This window comes from Miniopterus schreibersii (assembly GCF_964146895.1).
Source record: "Miniopterus schreibersii genome assembly, chromosome: 1".
In the NCBI taxonomy this organism is placed as follows: domain Eukaryota; kingdom Metazoa; phylum Chordata; class Mammalia; order Chiroptera; family Miniopteridae; genus Miniopterus; species Miniopterus schreibersii.
In genome coordinates this window covers 176293854-176316204 of record NC_138101.1, presented here as the reverse complement: position 1 = coordinate 176316204, position 22351 = coordinate 176293854, and the positions used below count along the sequence as shown (strand labels likewise).

The 22351-nt window shown below is 34.1% G+C and overlaps 1 protein-coding gene and 1 pseudogene across 7 annotated transcripts in view; both read right to left on the bottom strand.

The window, feature by feature from the left end:
• Nucleotides 1-22351, bottom strand: part of GPHN (gephyrin) — a 352065-nt gene that overhangs the window by 168802 nt on the left and 160912 nt on the right. For all 6 annotated transcript variants that reach the window (XM_081136828.1, XM_081136829.1, XM_081136831.1 and 3 more), the window contains exons 5-6: nt 17077-17171; nt 4438-4504 (exon numbers count right to left, since the gene is read on the bottom strand). In XM_081136828.1, coding sequence (XP_080992954.1) covers nt 4438-4504; nt 17077-17171 — 162 coding nt within the window. The remainder of the gene's footprint in view (nt 1-4437; nt 4505-17076; nt 17172-22351) is intronic.
• LOC308556952 (large ribosomal subunit protein eL21 pseudogene) lies at nt 7482-8038 on the bottom strand (annotated as a pseudogene). Its single transcript has one exon. The product of its transcript is annotated as a large ribosomal subunit protein eL21 pseudogene (transcript).

Here is a 22351-nt window from a genome sequence, read left to right as displayed (position 1 = left end):
ACATATTTAATCCCTTGGTTACTGTTATATGTACTAGCTAAAATGAATGTAAGGGAGGATGTTGGGGTGGATCCTGAGGCTGAGCCATGCTGAGATTCTGGCTGGTCCAATATATAGTTGCTAGCCTCAGAGCTGCTTCCAAAGGAAAAAAGTTAGGTTGAAGCAATAAATAGTGAATAAACTTAGACTGATTCATAAGAGAATGGGGAAAGAGAATGAGAGATACAACAAAATTGTCCCAGCAGGGTGGAAATTGAGAATATCATGCTAAGCAAAATAAATCAGACAGAAAAAGTTAAGAACCATATGATTTCACTCATATATGGGCTATAAAACTGAAAGAAACAGATGAACAAACAAAACAAACAGACAAAACCTCACAGTCACAGACAGCAGTATGGTGGTTACCAGAGGGAAGGGGAGGGAAGGGGACAGTAAAGGATAAGGGGGGGTCCAATATATGGTGACAAAAGATTTGACTTTGGATAGTGGGCATACAATGCAATAGACAGATGTATCATAGAATTGTACATTTGAAACCTACATAATCTTATTAACCAATGTCACCCCAATAAATTTAATTTAAAAAAAATTAACGGCTGAATAAAGTGAGCACTGATGGGGGTAAAACAATTGTGTTAATGTAGCATTGTTGTGCACTGAACAAACAGATGGGAGCACTTGCTGGTCTCCTGATAGGAGTGCCTTTGTTTTCCTGGTGACTATGGCCAATACACAGTCTAACAATGTGATTTAATATGAGGGCTTTGGGTCCTAAACAAATCTCTATTTACCTTAGTTTAGAAATATTTAAAAAGCTAGAAGGCAAAGATAACTTTAAGAAACCTTACCTTGAATCACCTAAAATGATGATCCCATTATCTAATCAAGATAAGGCCTGACAAAGTGATCTGGATATCTTGACCCAATGCAGGCCTAGAAATCCAAGACCATATGCACATATATGGGTAAAATGGTCAGGGAATGAGAAGAGATTTTGGGGGGACTTCTTGACATGGTGAGACCCATGTACTGTGATTCTAAAACTTGCTGAAGTCCTAACTGGGGGATAATATTAGATTGAGAGAATATAGGAATGCAATATAGGGATTAAGGTGAAAGTTTGGATGAAAATAGAATGTTTGTACAGTGAACATTATGTGAAGTGGTAAGTCTCCTTTACCTGAATGTATTATGGGAATGGATATTGTGTTTGACTGGAGAGTTCTTCCCCTACCTAGTATTGTAAGACAGAAGGCATGTAAATCCACTCTTCCACCAATATAGATTGGATATGCTAAGTGGGAATCAATAAGATTGTCTGAGCCCACACAGGTCATTAATTTGCTGTACAATAGCCCTGTGTGGAGTACAAACTGGGGCTTATGGCAAAAACCTGTGAGTGTGACCCAGCAACAACTGCTGGGATTTTGGACCAGAACATTTATATTTGAGATGACAATTACTAGCTTGTTATTAAACTTTAATTGAAAATTCTCTCATTACTGAAGGACAAAAAAATAATATAATCTTGAAACCTGAAATATCCATCATGTCTTAGGTAATGTCAGAGAAATGCTCTAATGGGGAAGGCAATGCCCAGGAGAGTTCCATAATAAAATGGAAATGGTGGATATAGGATCATGCTACCAGGAGAATGCAAGGAGGTACTCACGAGCAGGTAGCCTCTTTTCACCTAGGGCCGACTTCGGAACCACCTGAGGAGCTGCTGGATCCTATGGCCACTTGGGCCACTTGGGCGGTGCCCTATAAACAGCTTTCTATTGATCAACAAAGAGCTGCTTGGTTTATGGATGGCAATTCCAAGGTGAAGGGACAGCATCCTGTTTGGAAGGCCGCCACTCTGATTGAAGAAGGTAAAAACAAATCAGCTCGATGGGCTGAACTGCATGATGTTTGGCCCTATGTTTGGGTTTTTATTGATTCATGGTAAGTGTCTAATGGCCTGGCCATATGGTCAGGCAGAAGGACAATGGAAAACTGGTTTACTAAAGGGATCCCTGAATGGGGTATGGCCCTATGGAAATCGCTCTGGGAATGCAAGGGGTATATTAAAGTAGGATATGTTAATGCCCATCCAAAGAACCCCCTTCCAGAATTAGAAACTGACTGGAACTGGTAAGCAGATACTGGTGTAGTTCTTGATATGGCCAACTGGGCCCATGAGATGAGTGGACATTAGGGGGCTGCAGAGATGGGATGGATGTAGATATATTCCTCTTGCACTTTCAGAGACACACAGTGCCAACAAGGACTGTTCTGTCTGCTAACAAGAGAGACAGAGATGGCAGAGGGCTATACAGCAGATTCCACAGGGGAAGGTCCTGCACAGAGCTGGCAAGTTGGCCTGATGCCAGTAGTCTCTGGAGGCTACAAATGGGTCCTAACAGGAATAGACACTTACTCTGCACTGGGCTTTGCTTACCCAGTGGTAGATACAAATGCTCAGTGTACTGTGAAAGGACCAGAACAGATGATATTGTATCAATGACTATTATACCATGGAACACACTTTCATCTACAGAGCAATGATTTGTTAGAAAATTAGAATGGACAAATGAGACATTTGTTGTCTCAAAGGGGAGGAGATAAAGACAGGAAGGGCTGGCTTACACATCTTCATTGGTGTGTGATTATACTCAACATGAGGGAGGCCAATGGATGGTCCCCACTAGACAGATTCCTCTACTTTTCTAGGGAAGAGAGGGTTGGGGGAGGATGCTCTTATGATGTACTTTTTACTTTAGGACTACACTTTTCCCCTCATTTCACCGTAACTTTTTTTTCTTCTACCAGCTGTAGTAGTCCTAGGACCAGGGCTGCAACTGTGAGTGCCTACTAGTTTTATACATAAGTAACCCTACTTTATATTAATGGAAATGAACTAGCTAAGAGGCACTTGCTAAATAAGTATTACTGATGGCAATCTGGATCACATAGTGGCCAAACCAATGGCTTCAATTAAAAGATTTTCAAAGGAAAAGTTTGGGTATAAACGGAGAAAAGAAATGGCAGCTAAAGGTAAATGAGTGAATAAATGGGTTATGCAATGAGGGAAATCCAATATTATATTGGTATATCAAAAGAGGTTTAGAGCAAGAGATGATTTTGTTTCTTAGCTCAGTTGTAACAAATGCCAGAAAGGGAAAAGCCATATATTGTTAAGACTACTTCTTTGGGAAACTGGCAAGCCTTAAACCTGAGTAGCATCATTCTGGGAGGCATTTTTGTCATATGATATGATGATAGACTAGGCTAACTTTAATTGCGTGTAGGAATTCAGTTATGTGCCAGTATCTTCTGATTCTTATTTTTCACATTATATCTACTACTATACTGTGATATGTTATAATAATGGCAGTTTAGTAAGATTATAAAACTGGTTATATGTACTGGGAAACTGAGTAAAAGTTTCCTCAAAATATAATACCAATGAAAAATGACTGGCCTGAGCAATAGGTCTAATTTCTACGGTAAATAGCTCTATGTAAATGTATCAAAAGCTAAAAATTGTAGATCAAGGTAGAAAATCAGTAAATTAGTACAAAAATATGAAAAATGTATGTAATGGCTATAGTAAATGGATTAGCTATTTCTATGAATCTATCCCAATCCCACACTGGCTTCTCCAAATCTTAGGCATATTCACACTTATATTGTTTTTGTGTCTGTAATAAAAACGTTATAGTCAATACAGATGTCTAGCCATACAAATACAATTATTTAGCTGAAGAGAGCCTTGGCTAAAGGCCAGGGGGTAGCTTGTCTAATAAAGAATTAACTCAAAGAGAGTCTGGCTTTTGCCCTCAGTAACAGAGGAGTGATAGGAGTATCCTTGTACTAGGAACTTCGACCATCAGAAAGTCTAACAGTGTGATTTATTATGGGGGCTTTGGGCAATGTGATATCAGTTATGCCTCTAGAAAGTGTTGGACTAGAGATTAAAGGTCAGCCATATGAGTAGTATGTGATGAGCCCCAGTAAAAACTTAGGACACCAGAGGCTTGGAACTTCCCTGATTGGCAATACTCCCTGTGTTATACACTGATGTCAGGAGATCAATGCATTCTTGACTCCACAGAGAGAAGATAACAGAAATTCCCATCTGGTAACTCTCCTCTAGTCTGTCTAATGCGTTTCTTCCCTTGGTTGATTTTAATCTGTATCCTTTCCCTGTAATAAGCCATAACCATGGGTATACCATATTTCATTGAGTTTTGTGAGTCTTTTTAGTGAATTACTGAAACAGAGTGGTTTTGGAAATGCATAGAATTGCAGTTGGTGTCAGAAGTGAGGGTGGTCTTGTGGAGTGCTCCAACCTTTTGGTTGGCTAACTCTCACAGCTGGCCATAGCTTGCACACTAAACCATATAATTTTCAAGAACACTACACCATATAATTCTCAAGGTTTCTTACCTGAGATCCTTTCTTGCTACCTGGCAAGTTAATTATGAGAGTTTTTCCTCTGATTCCACATACAGGCCTGAAAAGAAAGATAAACTGGATGAATACTAAATGGCAATGAAAGATTGGTTTAAATATATTCAACAATAAAGATCAATCACTGTACTTTACATGTGAACAATTGTTTTAGAAATAAAATTGCTGTGGCTAGAGAGTCACCAATTGCTATACACATTGGGAAATCTGGCTGAGGTTTTTACAACGGTCAGTGTCGTGGATGGGAAAAAATACACTGAACATGCAATCAGAATAAATCAAAGTCACTTTAAAGAAATAATGGTCAAATTATCTTCTTTCTCTAACTTCAGGTTCTTCATAACTCATACAGTTGTAAGATTTTAATGAGATAATGTATTAAAACTACCTAGCATAATAATATTTATGTTAAAAAATCTAATACATAAGGTACTCAAGAGCTAAGTGAGACACCTGAACTCTTCTCAGGAAGTCATTAAGTTTTAAAGTAAAATAAGGTGTCTCTCAAATGAATGGCAGTGGGGAGTCTGGAGAGCTCAGCTGTTAACAGATCCATTGACTGTCAATTTAAAGTAAAAGGTTTGTCAGAGATCACTGTAAATTTCCAGACCACTTTTAACCAAGTGGTTAGATAACAAACATAAACAGTAGAAAAGCTCTGGAAGACTGAGATAAGAATTGAAGGCCAGGATTTCACATAAGAGTTGGAATCATGCTCTACCAATAAGTGGCTGTGTTACTTTCACCTGGCAACATCTCACTGTCACCATTTGAGAACAGAAGTGCTGATTAGATTAGTCTATTTCTGAAATTGCACAGCTAAGATTGAAAAAGTCTTGTAAGAATGTTTTTCCAAAACTTCTATAATTGAGTTTATTCTTTAACTATTCTCACTCTCTGAAATAACCTAAAATTATCTTCTATTTAGTTTTTTTAAAAAATTTTCCTATTCACAAAGAGAAGAATCGATAGCTATTTATTTAAAACTTTCCATATTCTTTTGTTTTCAATTGTGATATAATTGACAAATAACACTGTATTAGTTTTAGGTATAGAAAATGATTTGATATATGTATGTACTGCAAAATGATTACCACAGTAAGTTTAGTTAAAATACATCACTACAGTTACAACTTTTTTCTTGTGATGAGAACTCCTACAATCTACTCTCTTAGAAACTTTCAAATATACAATACAGTATTATTAACTACAGTTACCATGCTATATGTACATTACATCCCCCAGGATTTATTTGTAAGTGGTAGTTTGTGCCTTTTAACCACCTTCACCCATTTCACCCACTCCTCAACCCCTTCCTCTGGCAACCACCAATTTGTTCTGTGTCTATGGGTCTGGTTATTTTGATTCCACATGTGAGATTATACAGTTTTTGTCTTTCTCTGTCTGACTTATTTCACTTAGTAAGTGCACACAAGGTCCATCTATGTTATTGCAAGTGTCAGGACTTCCTTTTTTTATTTCATTGCACATATATATGTCCTTCCCCAAGTTAGGGACATTTTTAGCCTTGATTTCTTCAAATATATATTCATACATATTGTTTCTTTATCCATTTATCCACCAATGGCATCTTAGGCTCTTTCCATGTTTTGGCTACTGCAAATAATGATTCAATGAACATGGGGGTGCAGGTATCTTTTTGAGACAGTGATTTTATTTCCTTTGGATAAATAACCAGGAGTAGAATTGCTGGATCATACGGTACTTCTATTTTTAATTTCTGAGGAACCTCCATACTGCTTTTCATAGTGGATGAACCAATTTATGTTCTCGACAACAGTGTACAAGAGTTCCTTTTTCTCCACATCCTCTTGTTATCTCTTGTATTTTGATAACAAACATTCTAAGAGGTGTGAGGTGATAACTCATTGTGGCTCTGATTTGCATGTCCCTGAGGATTAGTGATATTGATTGACCACCTTTTCATGCACCTGTTCGCCATCTGGATGTCTTTTTTGCAAAAATGTGTTCATATCCTCTGCCCATGTTTAAAGCAGATTTTTTTTTCTATTGAGTTATATGACTTCTCTATATATTTTGGATATTAACCCCTTATCAGATATATTATTTGCAAAGATTTTCTCCCATTCTGGAAGTTGCCTTTTCATTTTTTAAAAAAAATCCTCACCTGAGCATATTTTTTTCCATTGCTTTTCGGGGGGGGGGGGGAGAGGGGGAAAAAGGAGGGAGGGAGGGGGAGAGAGAGAAACACTGATTGGTTGCCTCTCACACTCGCCCCAACTGGGGTTGGGGATTGAGCTTGCAACTGAGGTATGTGCCCTTGACTGGAACTGAATCTGAGACCCTTCAGTCCGCAGGCTGGCGCTCTAAACATTAAGCCAAACTGGCTAGGGCACCTTTTCATTTTGTTGGTTGTTTCCTTTGCTGTACAGAAGCTTTTTAGTTTGATGTTGCCACATTTGCTGATTTTTTATTTTGTTGCCTTTGCTTTTTAAGTTAATTCCAGAAAAGCACTGCCAAGAATGATGTTCAGGAGCTTACTCCCTATGTTTTCTTCTAAGAGTTTTATGGCTTCAGGTATTACATTCAAGTCTTTAACTCATAGTGAGTTGACTTTTGTGTATGGTGTAAGATAGTGGTTGTTATTTCATTCTTTTATATGTGGCTATCCAGTCTTCCCAACACTATTTATTGAAAAGACTATCCTTTCCCCACTGTATATTCTTGGTCCCCTTGCTGTAAATTAATAGACCATATATATGTGGGTTTATTTATGTGTTCTCTATTTTCTTCCACTTATCTGTGTGTGTCTGTTTTTATGCCAATACCATACTGTATTGACTACTATAGCTTTGTAATATAGCTTGAAATCAGGAAGTGACTTTTCGTTTTTCTAAAGGTGCTTTGGCTATTTGGGTTTTTTTGTGGTTCCATTAGTATTATTTGTTCTATTTTCATGAAAAGTGCCATTGAAATTCTGATAAGGATTGCATTGAATGTAATTTTTTTTTTTTTTTTTTTAGGGCACAAAGTTTTTTAAATTATTTTTTGGGGGGAAGGGATATCACACTTCTACCCAATTAAGAGAAACATTTTTATCAGTATAGAGGTCTTTTTTTTTTTTTTAAACACTTATCATGCCATGAATTCATAGGGAATGGGTTCCAGCAGCTCAGGTTCCTATCCATTGGTTCTCACAAAGTGTGCTTCCCTGGGTGGAGCAGGCTGACACTCAGTTGAACCCAGGTACCTTTCTCTTTGGCTTCCTTCTTTTTCTGATCATTTTCCTTCACACGTTTCAGGAAGCTATCTCAGCTCTTAGAGTGCATAATATGTTCAATATGTACATTAATTTTCTTGGCAAGAATCTTGCTCGTAACTTGTTTGTTCACAATAATGCCCACTGCATGCTGGGTGACACTGAAGACTCTTCCAGTTTTGCCATGGTAACATTTGTGCCCATTCCCTTGATATCTACAATATCACCTTTCTTGTAGATGTGCGTGTATGTGGCCAAAGGAACAACTCCATGTTTTCTAATAGGTCTAGAGAACATATAGTGAGTGCCTCTCCTCTTTCCCTTTGTGTTGGTCATTTTGGCTAATTACTGGCAGATGGCTGTTCCGGCCAAAAAGGCTTGAATGTGACTTTAACAATATTAATTCTTAGATCCATGAGCACAAAATATCTACTTAAGATCCAATTTCTTTCATCAATGTCTTATAATTTTCAGTGTACAGATCTTTCACTTCCTTGGTTAAATTTATTCCCAGGGATTCTACTCTTTTTGATGCAACTGTATATGGGATCTTTAAAAAAATTTCTTTCTGATAGTTCATTATTACTATATAGAAATGCAACTAATTTTTAAATATTGATTTTGTATCCTGCAACTTTACTGACTGAATTTGTTTATTCTATTTTTGGGGGGTGGAGTCTTTATGTTTTACTACATATATCATGTCATCTGCAAATACAGTTTTACTTCTTCCTTTCCGATTTGGGTGGCATTTTTTTCTTTTACTTGCCTAACTGCTCTGGCTAGGACTTCCAGTACTATCTTGAATAGAAGTGGCAAGACTAGTTGTCCTTGTCTTGTTCCTGATCTTAGAGGAAAATTTTGCAGTTTTTAATCACGAGTATGATGTTAGCTGTAGATCTGTCATATATGACCTTTCTTATGTTGAGATATATTCCTATGTTCACTTTGTTCAGAGTTTTCATCATGAATGACTGTTGACTTCTGTCAAATGCATTTTCTGCATCTACTGAGATGATCATACGATATTTGTTCTTTGTTTTGCTAATGTAGTCTATCATATTGATGAATTTGTGGCTGTTAAACCATCCTTGCATCCCTGGAACAAATCCCATTTCATCATAGTGTATTATTCTTTTAATGTAATATTGTTGTCAGTTTGCTAATATTTTGTTAAGAACTTCTGTATCTATGTTCATCAGGCCTATTGGCCTGTAATTTTGTTTCCTTGTAGTGTCCTTGATTGGTTTTGGTACCAGGGTAACATTGGCCTTGTAACTGCCTGGGGAAGTGTTCCATCCTCTTCTATTTTGGGGGGAGAATTGGTATTACTTTTGAGAAGGACTTGTATTAATTCTTCTTTAAACGTTTGGTGGAATTAACCAGTGTAGTCATTTGGTCCTGCACTTTGTTTTTTGGGAGGTTTTAGATTACTGATTCAATCTCCTTATTAATTGGTCTGTTCACATTTTCTATTTTTAAATTCTGAACTTAACTATATATTTATCTTTACTAGTGAAATTTATACTTTCATACAGTTTTCCTACTACTGATTAGCACCTCTTTGTTCTAGCTTAAATAAGTCCCTCTAACATGTCTTGTAAGACCAGTCTAGTTGTGCTGAATTCCTTCAGCTTTTTCGTCTTGAATACTCTTTTTCTCTCCTTCAATTCTGAAGGACAACTTTGTTGGGTAGAGTATTTTAGTTGACAAGGTATTTTATTTTCTTTCAGCACTTTAAATATATTATACCATTCCCTTCTGGCCTACAAAGTTGCTGTTGTTGTTTAATCTTCACCTGAGGATATGTTTTTATTGATTTTTCTTAGAGAGAAAGGAAGGGAGCGTGGAGAGAGAGGAAGGGGGTGAGGGGGAGAGAAACATTGATTATTTGCCTCCAGTATGTGTCCTGACTGGGATCAAACTTGCAGCCTAGATATGTGCCCTGACTGGGAATTGAACCCTCAGCTTTTTTGGTGTACAGGATGATGCTCCAACAAACTGAGTCACCCGTCCAGGGCTACAAAGTTTTTTGCTGAAAAATCTACTGATAGTCTTATGGGAGTTTCCTTGTATATAAATAGTTGTTTTTCTCTTGCTACTATTAAGATTTCCTCTTTAACATTTGACTATTTAATTTCAATGTGTCTTTGTGTGGGTCTCTTGGAAACCTGTGGGCTTCCTGGATCTGGATGTCTGCTTCCTTCCTGGGTTAGGGACATTTTCAGCCATGATTTCTTCAAGTAAGTTTCCTGCCCACTTTTCTTTCTTTTCTCCTTCTGGAATCCTTATAATGTGAATATTGATCTACTTCATGTTGTCCTGTGAGTCCTTTAAGCCATTTTCACTGTTTTTCTTTCTTTTTTTTCTTTTTTCCTTTTGCTTCTGTGCTGGATGAGTTTCATTACACTGTCTTCAAGTTTGCTGATCCTCTCTTCTGCTTCATCTAGTGTGGCTGAACCCCTCTATTAAATTTTTTTTCAGTTCATTCACTGTATTCTTCAGCTCTGTGATTTCTGGTTGGTACTTTATTATATTCTCTCTTTGTTGACATTCTCACTTTGTTCATATATTGTTCTCCTGACTTGATAAGTGTTTTAATGACCATTATTTTGAATTCACTATCAGGTAAATCACAATTCTCCATTTCATTAAGGTTTTTTTCCCCTGAGGTTTTATGTATTATGTACACATATTTGACTGATACATGCCTCTGGGATCCTTTTAAATTCATCCCATTTGTGTTAAGGTAGTTTCTTTTTTTAAGTATCATGGCCATGAATTTATCCTTACTGACAATAAGGTTGTACCTATAGTTTAAAAAGTTTGTCATGTGTTATGAAACTTAGAATCTATTTTCCAAGAATATAACTCTATTTTTCAAGAATGTTCCAGAATATTTTTCTCATATAAAGCAGACATTTTTATTGTTTTACAATGGTTCATTAAGTAATTTTACTCATATATTTACCATTATCTTTATTCTCTTTTCCTTCTTGAATCCTCAACTCTTCATTTGAGACAAAATTCATCTGCAAAAAGGATAGTCTTTAAATTCTTTAAGTGGGGTTGTTTTGATGATATAATCACCAATTTGTATTAGTAAGAAAAGGACATTTTTTCCCGTCTTCATTCTTGAATGACAACTTTGCTGAATGTGTAATTCTTGGTTAACAATTATTTTCTTTCAGCACACTGAAGTTATTATTCCAGTATCTTCTGTTTCAATTATTGTTATTGAGAGGTTAGCAATTAGTCAAATTTCTGTTTCATTTCAGTTATTCTGTGTTTTTGCTCTCTCCAATTTGTTTTGAAAGATTTATATTCATAAAATTGAAATTTCCATTTGACAAAATACTGTAACTAAATATAAAAGTGCACAAAGAACTAATTAGAAAAAAAAACATTACCGACAATGTTAATATATAAAAAAACTCAAAATCAATAAGGAAGCAGACTAGTATAAAAATTGATAAATGAAATGAATTTTCAACTTACAAATGAGGAAACACAAAGTCAATAAACACAGGTAAAATGTTTAATATTGCTATTAAGCAAAGACATCTACATGCAAATATTGATATACCATTTATTATTACACTGAGAAAAAATAAAAATTATAATATCAAGATATAGAGAATCGTGCATTTCATACAACTATATTGAAGTATAATTTATATATCATACATTTCATTTTCTGGTAATTTTAAGATTTCTTTTTCTGTGGTATTTTATATCATTACTATGAGGTATTAGGTATCGATTTCTTTTTATTCATCCTGCTGCTGATTTCTTTGGGTCCTGAATTGAAGATTGATGTCTTTCAAGATATTTGTTCTTTTGTCTGGCTTACTTTACTTAGCACATCTCCAAAGTCATCCATGTTGTATAATGGTATCTTTTCATGTGCTTTCTGGCCATTTGTATATTTTCTTTGGAGAAATATCTATTCGAGTCCTTTCCCCATTTTTAAATTGGGTTGTTTGTTTTTGAGTGGAGTTCTTTACATATTCTGGATATTAAACCCTTATCAGATATATGACTTGCAAACGTTACCATTCTGTGGTTGCCATTTTACTTTGTTGATAGTGTCCTTTGAGGCACAGAGTTCTTAATGTTGATTAAGTCTAACTTGTCTGTTTTTTATTTTGTTGCTTGTACTTTTGGTATTATATTCAAGAAAGCACTGCAAAATCTAATGTCATGAAGCTTTTCCATGAGGTTTTCTTCCACAAGTTTTATAGTTTTAACTCTTACATTTAGGTCTTTGATTCTTTTAAAGTTAATTTCAGTATATGGTGTAGGGTACGGGTCCAACTTCATTCTTTGCATGTGGATATCCAATTTTCCCAACACCTTTTGTGGAAGACTATCCTTTCCCCATTGAACTGTCTTGATTTCCCCTGCTCGAAAATCATTTAACTCTATAAGTAGGGTTTATTTCTGGCCTCACTATTCTATTCCATTGGTCTAAAAAGTCTGCCTTAATGCCAGTACCATTCTTTTAATTACTGTAACTTTTTAAAGTTTTTGTTTAAAATATCACAGATGTCCCTTTTTCTCCCCAATGGCCCATTCCACCCCATCCCATCCCCCTCTCCAGTTCCTCTGCCCACCATTGTCCGTGTCCTTGGGTTGTGCATATATATTCTTTGGTTAATCTCTCCCCCTCCACCCCCCCACCCTCCTCCATCCCTTTGACATTCATCAGTCTAATCTATGCTTCCATGTCACTGAATCTATTCTGTTCATCAGTTTATTAAGTTCTTTAGATTCCACATATAAGCGAGATCATGTGATGTTTGTCCTTCTCTGCCTGGCTTATTTCACTTAGCATAATATTCTCCAGGTCCATCCATACTGTCCCAAAGGGTACGAGACCCTTCTTCTTTATAGCTGCCTAGTATTCCATGGTGTAATTACTGTAGCTTTTTAATAAGTTTGATATCAGGGAGTGGGAATCCTCCTGCTTTATTTTTCTTTTTCAAGATTGTTTTGGCTATTTGGGTCCCTTGAGACTTTATATACTTTGTAGAATAAATTTTTCTATTTTTGCAAAAGGATGTTGCTATATTTTGATAGGATTGCATTAGATCTGTAGATTGCTTTGGGCAGTAATGACATTTTAACAATGTTAAGTCTTGCAAAACCTGAGGTGGATTTCCATCTAATTATGTCTTTAGCTTCTTTCAGCAGTGTTTGGTAGTTTTCAGTGTATAAGTCTTTCACCTCCTTGATCAAGTTAATGACTAAGAATTTTATTCTTTTTAATGCTATAGTTAATGGAAATGTTTTTATAATTTCCTTTTGCCTTGTTCATAGTTAATGTATAGAAACACAACTTATTTTTGCATGTTGATTATGTATCTTTAACTTTGCTGAATATAATTATTAGCTCTAATAGGTTTGTGTGTGCATGTGCGTGTAATCTTTTGGGTTTTCTACATAGAATATGTCAAACAGAAACAAATTCACTTCTCCCTTCTCAATTTGGATACCTTTTTAAAATTTATTTCTTGCCTAATGCTCTGGCTAACCTTCCAACAGTATTTTTCTTTTAAGTGGCAAAAACAGGCATCCTGGTCTTGTTCCTGCTTTAGAGAAAGTTGCATTCATTCTTTCACCATTGAGTATGATATCAGCTGTGTGTTTTTTAATATAAGGCCTTTATTATGCTAAGGTAGTTTCCTTCTATTTGAGGTTTGTTAAGTGTCATTAACATGAATGCATGCTGAATTTTGTCAAATATTTTTTCTGTATCAACTGAAGTGCTCAAGTGTTTTTTTTATCCTTTATTTTGTCACTGTGGTATATTACATTGATTGCTTTTTTGTATAATGAACTATCCTTGCATCCCAGGGATCAATCCCATTTGGTCATGGTACATAAGTATTTTAATACACTGCTGAATTTGGTTTGCTAGTGTATTGTTGAATATTTTTGCATCAATGTTCATAAGGAATATTGGTTTGTAGTTTTCTTGTAGTTTTTTGTCTTTCTTTGGTATCAGGGTAGTGTTGGCCTCATAGAATTAGTTAGGAAGTGTTCCCTTCTCTTCAATTTTTTGGAAGAGTGTGAGAAGGATTGGTGTCAATGTTTTTAAATGTTTGGTAGAATTATTTTGTGAAGCCATATGATTCAAGCATTTTATTTGTAGGTAGGTTTTTGATTACTGATTCAATCTCCTTACTAGTTACAGATTTGGATTTTCTTTTCCTTTGTGGTTCAATCTATAGGCTTTGTATCTGTAGGAATTTTTCCATTTCATCTAGGCTATTCAATTTACTGACATACGACTGTTCATAGTTCTCTCTTATAGCTATTTTTATTTCTGTAAACATGGTAGTAGTATCCCCAGTTTCATTTTGGAGTTTAGTAGTTTGAGTTACGTCTCATTTTTCTTAGTCAATATAGCAAAATTTGTCAATTTTGTTGATCCGTTTGAAGAACCAATGTTGGGTTTAAGTTTTTCTGTATTGCTTTTTCCATTTGCTATTTTGTTTATTTCTTCTTTAATCTTTATTTTCTTCCTTCTTCTAGCTTTGGGTTTCATTAGTTCTTCTTTCTCTAGTTTCTTACACTATAATATTAGGTGGATGTTTTGAGACTTTTCTTCCTAAATATAAGCATTTACAGCTATAACTTTCCTTATTAGCATTGTTTTCTCTGAATCACTTAAGTTTTGGTAGTAATCATGGAGCCAGAAAACTGTGGAATAACATTTTTTTATGTGCTGAGAGAAAAGAAGTGTCAATCCAGAATTCTGTATCTGGTGACAATATCCTTCAGGAACGAAGGTAAGATAAAGGCATTTTCAGATGAAGGAACACTATTAGAAGGTGTTTCTAGCAGATTTGTTTAAGAATGGGAACTCCCAACCAATAAAATAACAACAATGATTAACACTTAAATAAGACTACTTATAAATCAGTTGTTGTACTGAGCACTTTACATGGACTCACTCACTCACTCACTCAACCCAAGATCGGTACTATTAACATCCTTATTATACAGATAAGAAAACAAAAAAGATGTTAAGTAGCTAGTAAGTAGTCAAGCCAGAATAGAACCTAAGTCAGCCCTGTGCCTTCAGAGATGATGCTGTTAACCATTACTTGATACTATCTTCCAATGTACTTCACAGAAAACCTGTAGTATATTAAGTAATCAAGTAGATAAAAATGATTTGAAACAGATTTGGTGATTTTAAAAGGTATTTTTATTTAATTCTGCTCTCTAGAGACAAAAAATGAATGCAAGTCATCAATTTGATAGATTACTTTGAAAAAAATTCTATTAGAAGTAGGATGAAATATTGATTTATCAATAGTAACCTTAACAATAAACATTTTTTGAATACTTACTATGTGTCAAAAGTTGTTTTAGGGACTAATGATGTAAAAATTAATAAACCAAAGCTCCTGTTCTTAAGGATTTTATAAAAATCCTTTAGGTAATACAGACAAGTAAGTAAATAATTACAACATAGCATGTGTAATAACAGAAGCATGTACAAAGACCAAAGTACAGACAAGGTAAAAATGCTATAGAAAGGATGCTTCAATCTAATCATGGCTGTTTTAAAAATAAGAATTTTTAAAAAAGCTTTAAAAAAGCACAAAAAAATGAACATTCATGGATATATTCTACAATTCCCTTTTCCATAACTCATATAGACTATTATCTGTTTCAAAACTGTGAAACTCTCAGTTAAGTAAGCAATGAACAGAAAGAAAAGTCAGAAGAATCTGTTATCCTGCTGTGTATATGTTTTAATTTTCAAAGGCTTCAGCGTAAAGATGAGCTTAGACAAAGTACTTAGAATCAGCTCCTGTTGGTTAATTTTCCACTTACTCAGCAGTACAGTGCTTGGCAATTATGTGGATTCAAAGGTGGAAAAGGAATTAATCCAGAAAAAAATATTTCAATAAGACAAAAAAGTAGTATTTCTATACTGGATCAAGAAAGCTATAGTCAATTTAAAGAGTTATCTTAACAGTTGCAGAGAACAAGTTCTCCAGGTTAACTGTGGGATCCTTAAGGTGAGGACCAGGCCTTATTTCTTTTTCTATCCTTAGTATCCCGAATGGTTAGTATAGGGCTTGGCAAATAGAGTATTACTATACTTGCTAAATTAGAATTTTTATTAAAAAGAACGAATAAGAGATAAAATTTAATTCTTTCTTAACTATATTCCTTGTATGCCAAGAAGGAGTTCTTTTATGTTGAAAGATTACTACACTTAATTCCACTGAGAAAGGGGATCAAAGGTGACCCTTGACCTCATATGTGTAGGTAATATAAGTAAGGGTTAAAAAACACACAGAATAAAAGAATCAATATTGCTCCTTAAAGATGAGCATGGACTTTTAAATTTAAAATCTCTATCATTCTACTTTAATTGTATTTTTGCTCTTACTAAGATAAAATGTTACAATATAGTACATGTGACAGCAAAGGGAATAGAGTATCTAATGATCCATTCACATTTCCTTTTAGTTATGCTTCAAGTGGCTTCCATTAATGGGAAATAAACTTCGTCCAAGTAACAGAAAGGGCATTATAACTCACACACCAAACATTAAAAGTGTGTATTTACTTTTATATTCATATTGCACACAGGATCAATAAATGGCTATAAATAATAATTGTGAGATGCTTAAATTACAAAGTTGCTGTGCATTTTTAGGTTGCTCTAAGATCAACTGTCTATTTAATTAATTCATTAAATCAACAGATTATTACTAACTTATATTTCTGTCTTTAACTTAAATGATATGTTCTATTGTCCTCATTAAAGGAGATTTTAATCTAAGAGTTGCTAAAGTAATAACAAATAAGTCATTAGATTAAGGATGGCTGTCAACATCTATGTCAAAAAAGGCATAGTTTTAAATATACTAATTTAATATAATAATATACTATTAATTGAGCTTATTTTCATGACCACATATCAATATGTCTAAGTACAAAGTTCCTAACTTGTGAGAACAACTTATTTTTAAAAACTCTATCATTTAGTTTTATTAAATTAGTATTTAATGATAATGAATATTAATGACTGCAGATAATCACAAAAAAGAATACTTTTATATCTTAATAAACTGGGCTTTCCTCTGTGTTAGAACTGACAACTTTTAGCAGTAATATAATATTTTCTAAAACTTTAAATATAATATGCGCACACACACACACAAAAACTTGAAAGAAACTAATGGCTAAGGTTTGACTGGGCAGGATATTAAGACTTAATTTTAGGGAACAAATGGGGCAAACTTAAGTGTTACAACTCAAGTTTCTTGGTTTTATCAGTCTATTTAGTGATTAGCAGTATGGAATTAATTTTCTTTACAATATGTTGGTGACTTTCTTACCTAGAGAGCATGCCCAGAGGTGTAACATTAAGTGATCCCATCAGCATTGCCAGGGCCATCCCTGGCGCTTCCCGTTCTATTACTTCTTTTGTGGCCTGTAATTAAAGATTAAATAGCAGACTGAGTGAAATTAAGCCAAAAGGAAGGAATGCAGAGTAGTAAAATTAACTTCAAAATAATTATAAACCATGCTTTCTCTAAACCATACTTTGTAGTTCCCCAAACATTTTTTTTTTTTTTTTTAGGCATCAAGACTCAGTTCTTTGGGACCACTGAATGAAAGCTGAGGATCAGGACATCTGGGGAACTTAATTATATTAACAAACCTTTCTTATCTCTTACAACTCAGAATTATTTAATAAAAGTCTCATCTTGCCTAATAAACCAAATTTTAAAGGAAGTCTCAGATTGCTATAAGGGCTCAACAGATTTTCACAGGATAAAAAATCAGGGTAATTTTATTTTTGTTTATTACTCTTGAAATAATTAGTCCCTGAAAACCTGAGATTATTTTGTATCTCTCCTAGCTCTATAATTTTATGCTATAATTAAAAGGAACTCAACAAATCAATAGTCAACTTTTCCCATGTATTGGGTAGGAAAAAACCTCTGGATAACATATCTTCACTATAAATTAACTATATGTTTTAAAATAATTATTAGTGATGGGCTTTGATCATATAACAAGTTTTAAGACAGGGCATTCTTAAGACCGGTGTGTATAAACCTGGAATAAGCTAATGAAGAGACAGGAAAATTTCATTTTCTAAAGGTGAATCAAGATAGGTATATATTATTCTGTGATGGTAAAAAATATGATTTAGGTTAAAACTGGGGAGTGAAACATATAATTTAATCACTTCTAATCCTCTGTTTCTATAAATACAGCAAATTATAATATTTGGAAGCAATAAAAAATGAAATTTTTTGCAAAACAAAGTGTTTCAATAAATAAGAAAAACTGCAAATGAAATAAAAAGTAAATTATGGAGTAATATAAGGAAAGGTTGCTTTCCAATATTTCATTAGAAATAGAGAGATATTCCTAAATAAGACTGTAGTTCTGGGAAAAATTTAGGTTGAGGACTGGGTAAAGATAATATGCATCAAGTATGTGTTAGATGCCAGTTGATATTATAATACACACATAAGTTAGTTAGCTAACCCCTTATAACTATACAGAATAAAGGACTACTAGAATTGATGTAATCTACTGGTGTATTGAATCCCAGCATAATTTAATACGTTACAATGGCAGAAATTTTAAAGGAAAACTAACACTACCAAAATGCTTTTCAATAAAATGTGCTTTAAAAATAGAGGGCCAGCAGGCAGGAGAAAAGGAAATTCTTAAATTCCTAAATTTGGGAGTTAATTACTTTCACTTAAATACATACATAAAAACTGTCAAGCTAGCATTATCAGAATCTATTCCTTGTTTACCAAATTCAATCTATCTGGCATGATTTTGAGGTCTCTTGAGAAGAAACACTATTTCCATGTTATAATGATGTACTCCAAAATATAGTAGCATAGTTTATTTAAAAATAAGGGGGAAAATCAACATATAGTTGAGTGGAAGTCTTTTACTTACACAAATACCTTAAAGCACAACATTTATCCATCTCCACATTAGTTATTAAGCACCTACTATGTACTAGTTAGTACTCTACACATTGATGTGGCATTAATGAAAACAAACTTATAAGAGTGTGTAAACTCACTGTCACCTAGTACATAAAAAACTCAATTGGCAAATTATATTTGAGAATTACCTAAAAGGGATGCAATTCATTAAATTTTCTAGATACTCTAAAATATAGAATTGAATTTGGCCAGATCACAGTGGTCTACCTGGAATGCCTCATCTCACTTTTCAAAGAATTGTCTTATTGAACTTTGCTTTTGTGGCATGCAATTGAAGCCAATGAAATGACTCAGTGAAACTCATATTTATATCGGAAAGTATTTGAGGCCATTGTTCACCGCCTTGCACTGTGGTCCTCTTTAAGAGAATATATAGGAAAAATTTCCTCTGAAGTGTCATAACTAGGAAAGGGTCCTTTTCTGTGCTACCAGTTTGTCTTGAAGCTTTGATGCTTGCGAATCAACTTACGCTTGAGAACAGTGACAGATCTGTGGATACAATTTTAGTATGCTTTCCGAACACAACCTAATTTCATTTTATTGTTCCTTGCCCTGTTTTTCCACACTCATCTTTATTAAGAGTTGTGCTTTATGTGTTTGGGTAAATCATCTTAACTATTTTTAGGATATTAATAAATATATGGATGATGGATAGATGGATTGATGCATGTATGAATTACACAGAGGTCTTCATCTTTTTCCAAACATAATTTAGGGAGAACAGCTAATTCTTTCTAAAGACTTTCTAGAGAATTTGGGCTTATAGACACAAATCTTGTATATTTTAGAACAGAAAAGGAAAATATATATTGTGGTGATGTCACTAAAAGGCATTGGTGCTGACAGTGGTGATGGGGGAGACTGTCAGACTCTCTAGGACTAGACACAAACCAACCTTTTCAATAGGGTATCCCTAAGTAATGCACAAATGTGGTCTTCCTTACACCTATGTCAAATATATCTTTTCCATGAAGCATCAGAACCTATTTCCTTTTTATTTTTCCTCTTAAGCTGTTTGGTATAGCAGTAAGATCACCATCTGTGAGGTCAGGCAATGCCACTACATAGTGAAGGTCCATGAGAATAAGGGCTGGATATATTGCATCACCTAGCACAATACCTGACATATAGTATGTGTACTCAATAAATATTTGTTGAATAAAAAATTAATGAATAAGCGAACCAAAATAGGTTTGAAACTTGGATTTATCACTTAATTGTTCTGTGTATTAGAACAAAATGTTTTAACCTTTCTGAGCTTCGGAGACTTATGAATAAAATGGAGATAATAATAAAACATACCTACATCTTATGAGAAGTAAATGATTTAAGTAAATCACCTAGCACGGAGTAGGTATTCAATACATGTCAATTCTCTATATGCCTCTACTTTCCAATTCTCCTTACATCCTTGCAGTTTTGATCTTAACAGTTAGAGAACAGGAATAATAAAAAAATCCAGAAACCAAACCTAGAAACAGTGGTTGAGAACCAAAGATGAAGGGAAAGAGAATGGAGAGCAAGAACCTAAACCTTAGAATGTTGGCAAGTGGGGGGCAGGAAGCAAAACACTGAAATAGTGGGACCGAAAGAGAACAAGAGGTCAAATGAAGTGGGAATTGGAAGATGAGTAGGAGGCAAGAGCTGGTGAAAACATCTATGAGCCATAGATGAGGAGGCCCAATTAGAAGGCAAAGAGCAAGAGAATAAAACAAGAAAAGGTGATCTAAATTATTTAAAAATCCAAACAGAAGAACAGTTTTAACAAATGTAGCTTTATCCTTTTAATCATATATACTAGTATGCTATAGATAATGAAGATAATTTATTTTCCAAGTAGATAACGATTATTATCAATAGACTATTTATAATCAATGGAAAAGGATACCATTAAAAGTTTAAATCCATTTTTCTTAATTAGCTTAAAGTTTCCACTTTCTTATACATTATTAATTTGATTATCAGATTCTTTTTTCCTTTATATTTATATTTATATTTATATTTCTACTTCAGATATATAAACTTTTCTGAACTAGTGTCTAAAACAATGATATTTAATTGGATTTAGCTATTCCCTCTAAGACATTTTATCTTTAACTTCTAAATACTTTCTAAACTATGAAAATTGCAGTCTCCTATGGAAAATCACTTAATGTGATCTTTTTGTTTTACCCTTGACAGTGAAGATAACATTAAAGCCAGAAAGATGCTTCAAAGACTGCCCAAGTTGTAAAAAGAAGGGTCATAAATAATGATTCTATAGGCCAGGGAACTCGTCAATGAAATTCAGGTCCGTTTTTACTTCACAGAAAAAATGACCTTAAAAAAATGTATTGCTAACAGGCAATCATGTTTAAATATGTATAAGACAAACAACAGCTACATGTAAATATGTAGAAATTCCTTATATGCATGGTGATTGTGAAAAATAACTTAGTATAGCACATTTACTTATTTTTATAGACATTTATTAACATAATTTGTATTAATATTTACATGCTTGTTACTTGACCATGTAAGTTTAATCAAATTTCCTCCTAACAATTATTACAGTGCCCTCTGCTGATTAAATAACAAGGAATATCTTTGAAACACCATCTAATGGCTACTAATAATGTTGTAAAGCTATCAAGGTAGGATATGGTTAGAGGAGTGGTTCTCAAACTTTAGCGTGCGTCAGAATCTTGTAGAGGCCTTGAACAACACTGATTGCTGGTCCCCACCCAGAGATCTGGATTCAGAATGTCTCTCACTGGAGCCTCAAAATTTGAATTTCTAACAGTTGCCAAGTTAGGCTTGTGATGCTGGTCAGAGGACCACACTTAGAAAAACACAGTGGATGGAAGTAATGATATAAATTCATGATGTGTACTACTTGATCTAATCTTCATGATCACCTTATATTCAACTTTATAAATAGATTGAAATAAATGTTAGGATCCTTCATAAGAGCAAAATGTAGACCTAGTGAGGAGATAAAGTAGGTAAAAATAGCAGTTTAATGCCAGCCGATTAAATTTTCCTTACTCTATCCATTAAAGGGCAAACACATTAATTTTATTTTACACTTTAAAAAAGGGTTATAACAAACAGAGCCTGTCCCTTTAAGTATCCTATGGCACAGGGAAGAAATCTTTAACATATTTTTTCTCAGGACTACATAGACATGATATATAAAATTTACATGTATGACTAACTCCTAGGGATGCTCAAGGAATATCAGATATAAATTTACTCCTTTCTCCTCTCATTTAAGAAACACAGCAGAATGAAAGTAAGAGTCACATTATTATAAGGGCAGCCTTAAATTTATTCTAATTAATTAAAAATTCATTTGTAGATTTTGTAATTTTACATTAGTTGCAAACACCTTTCAACCAATCATAACACATCACTATCTCGTATCAGTGTGACTAAGTAGTTAAACACTACTGCAACAAGAAGAAGCTGCAACCAAGGAATATAGGGAGTTTTACTTGGAAGATATGATATTATTGATAATGTATTTTTTTCTCTTAGAGTTTTAGCTTTCTTAAATATTTACATCTTCTTCCACTCCTGAACACACCAGAAAGCTTTTCAAAATAGATATACTTCATTTTGTTTTTCAAAGCTGTACAATATTTAA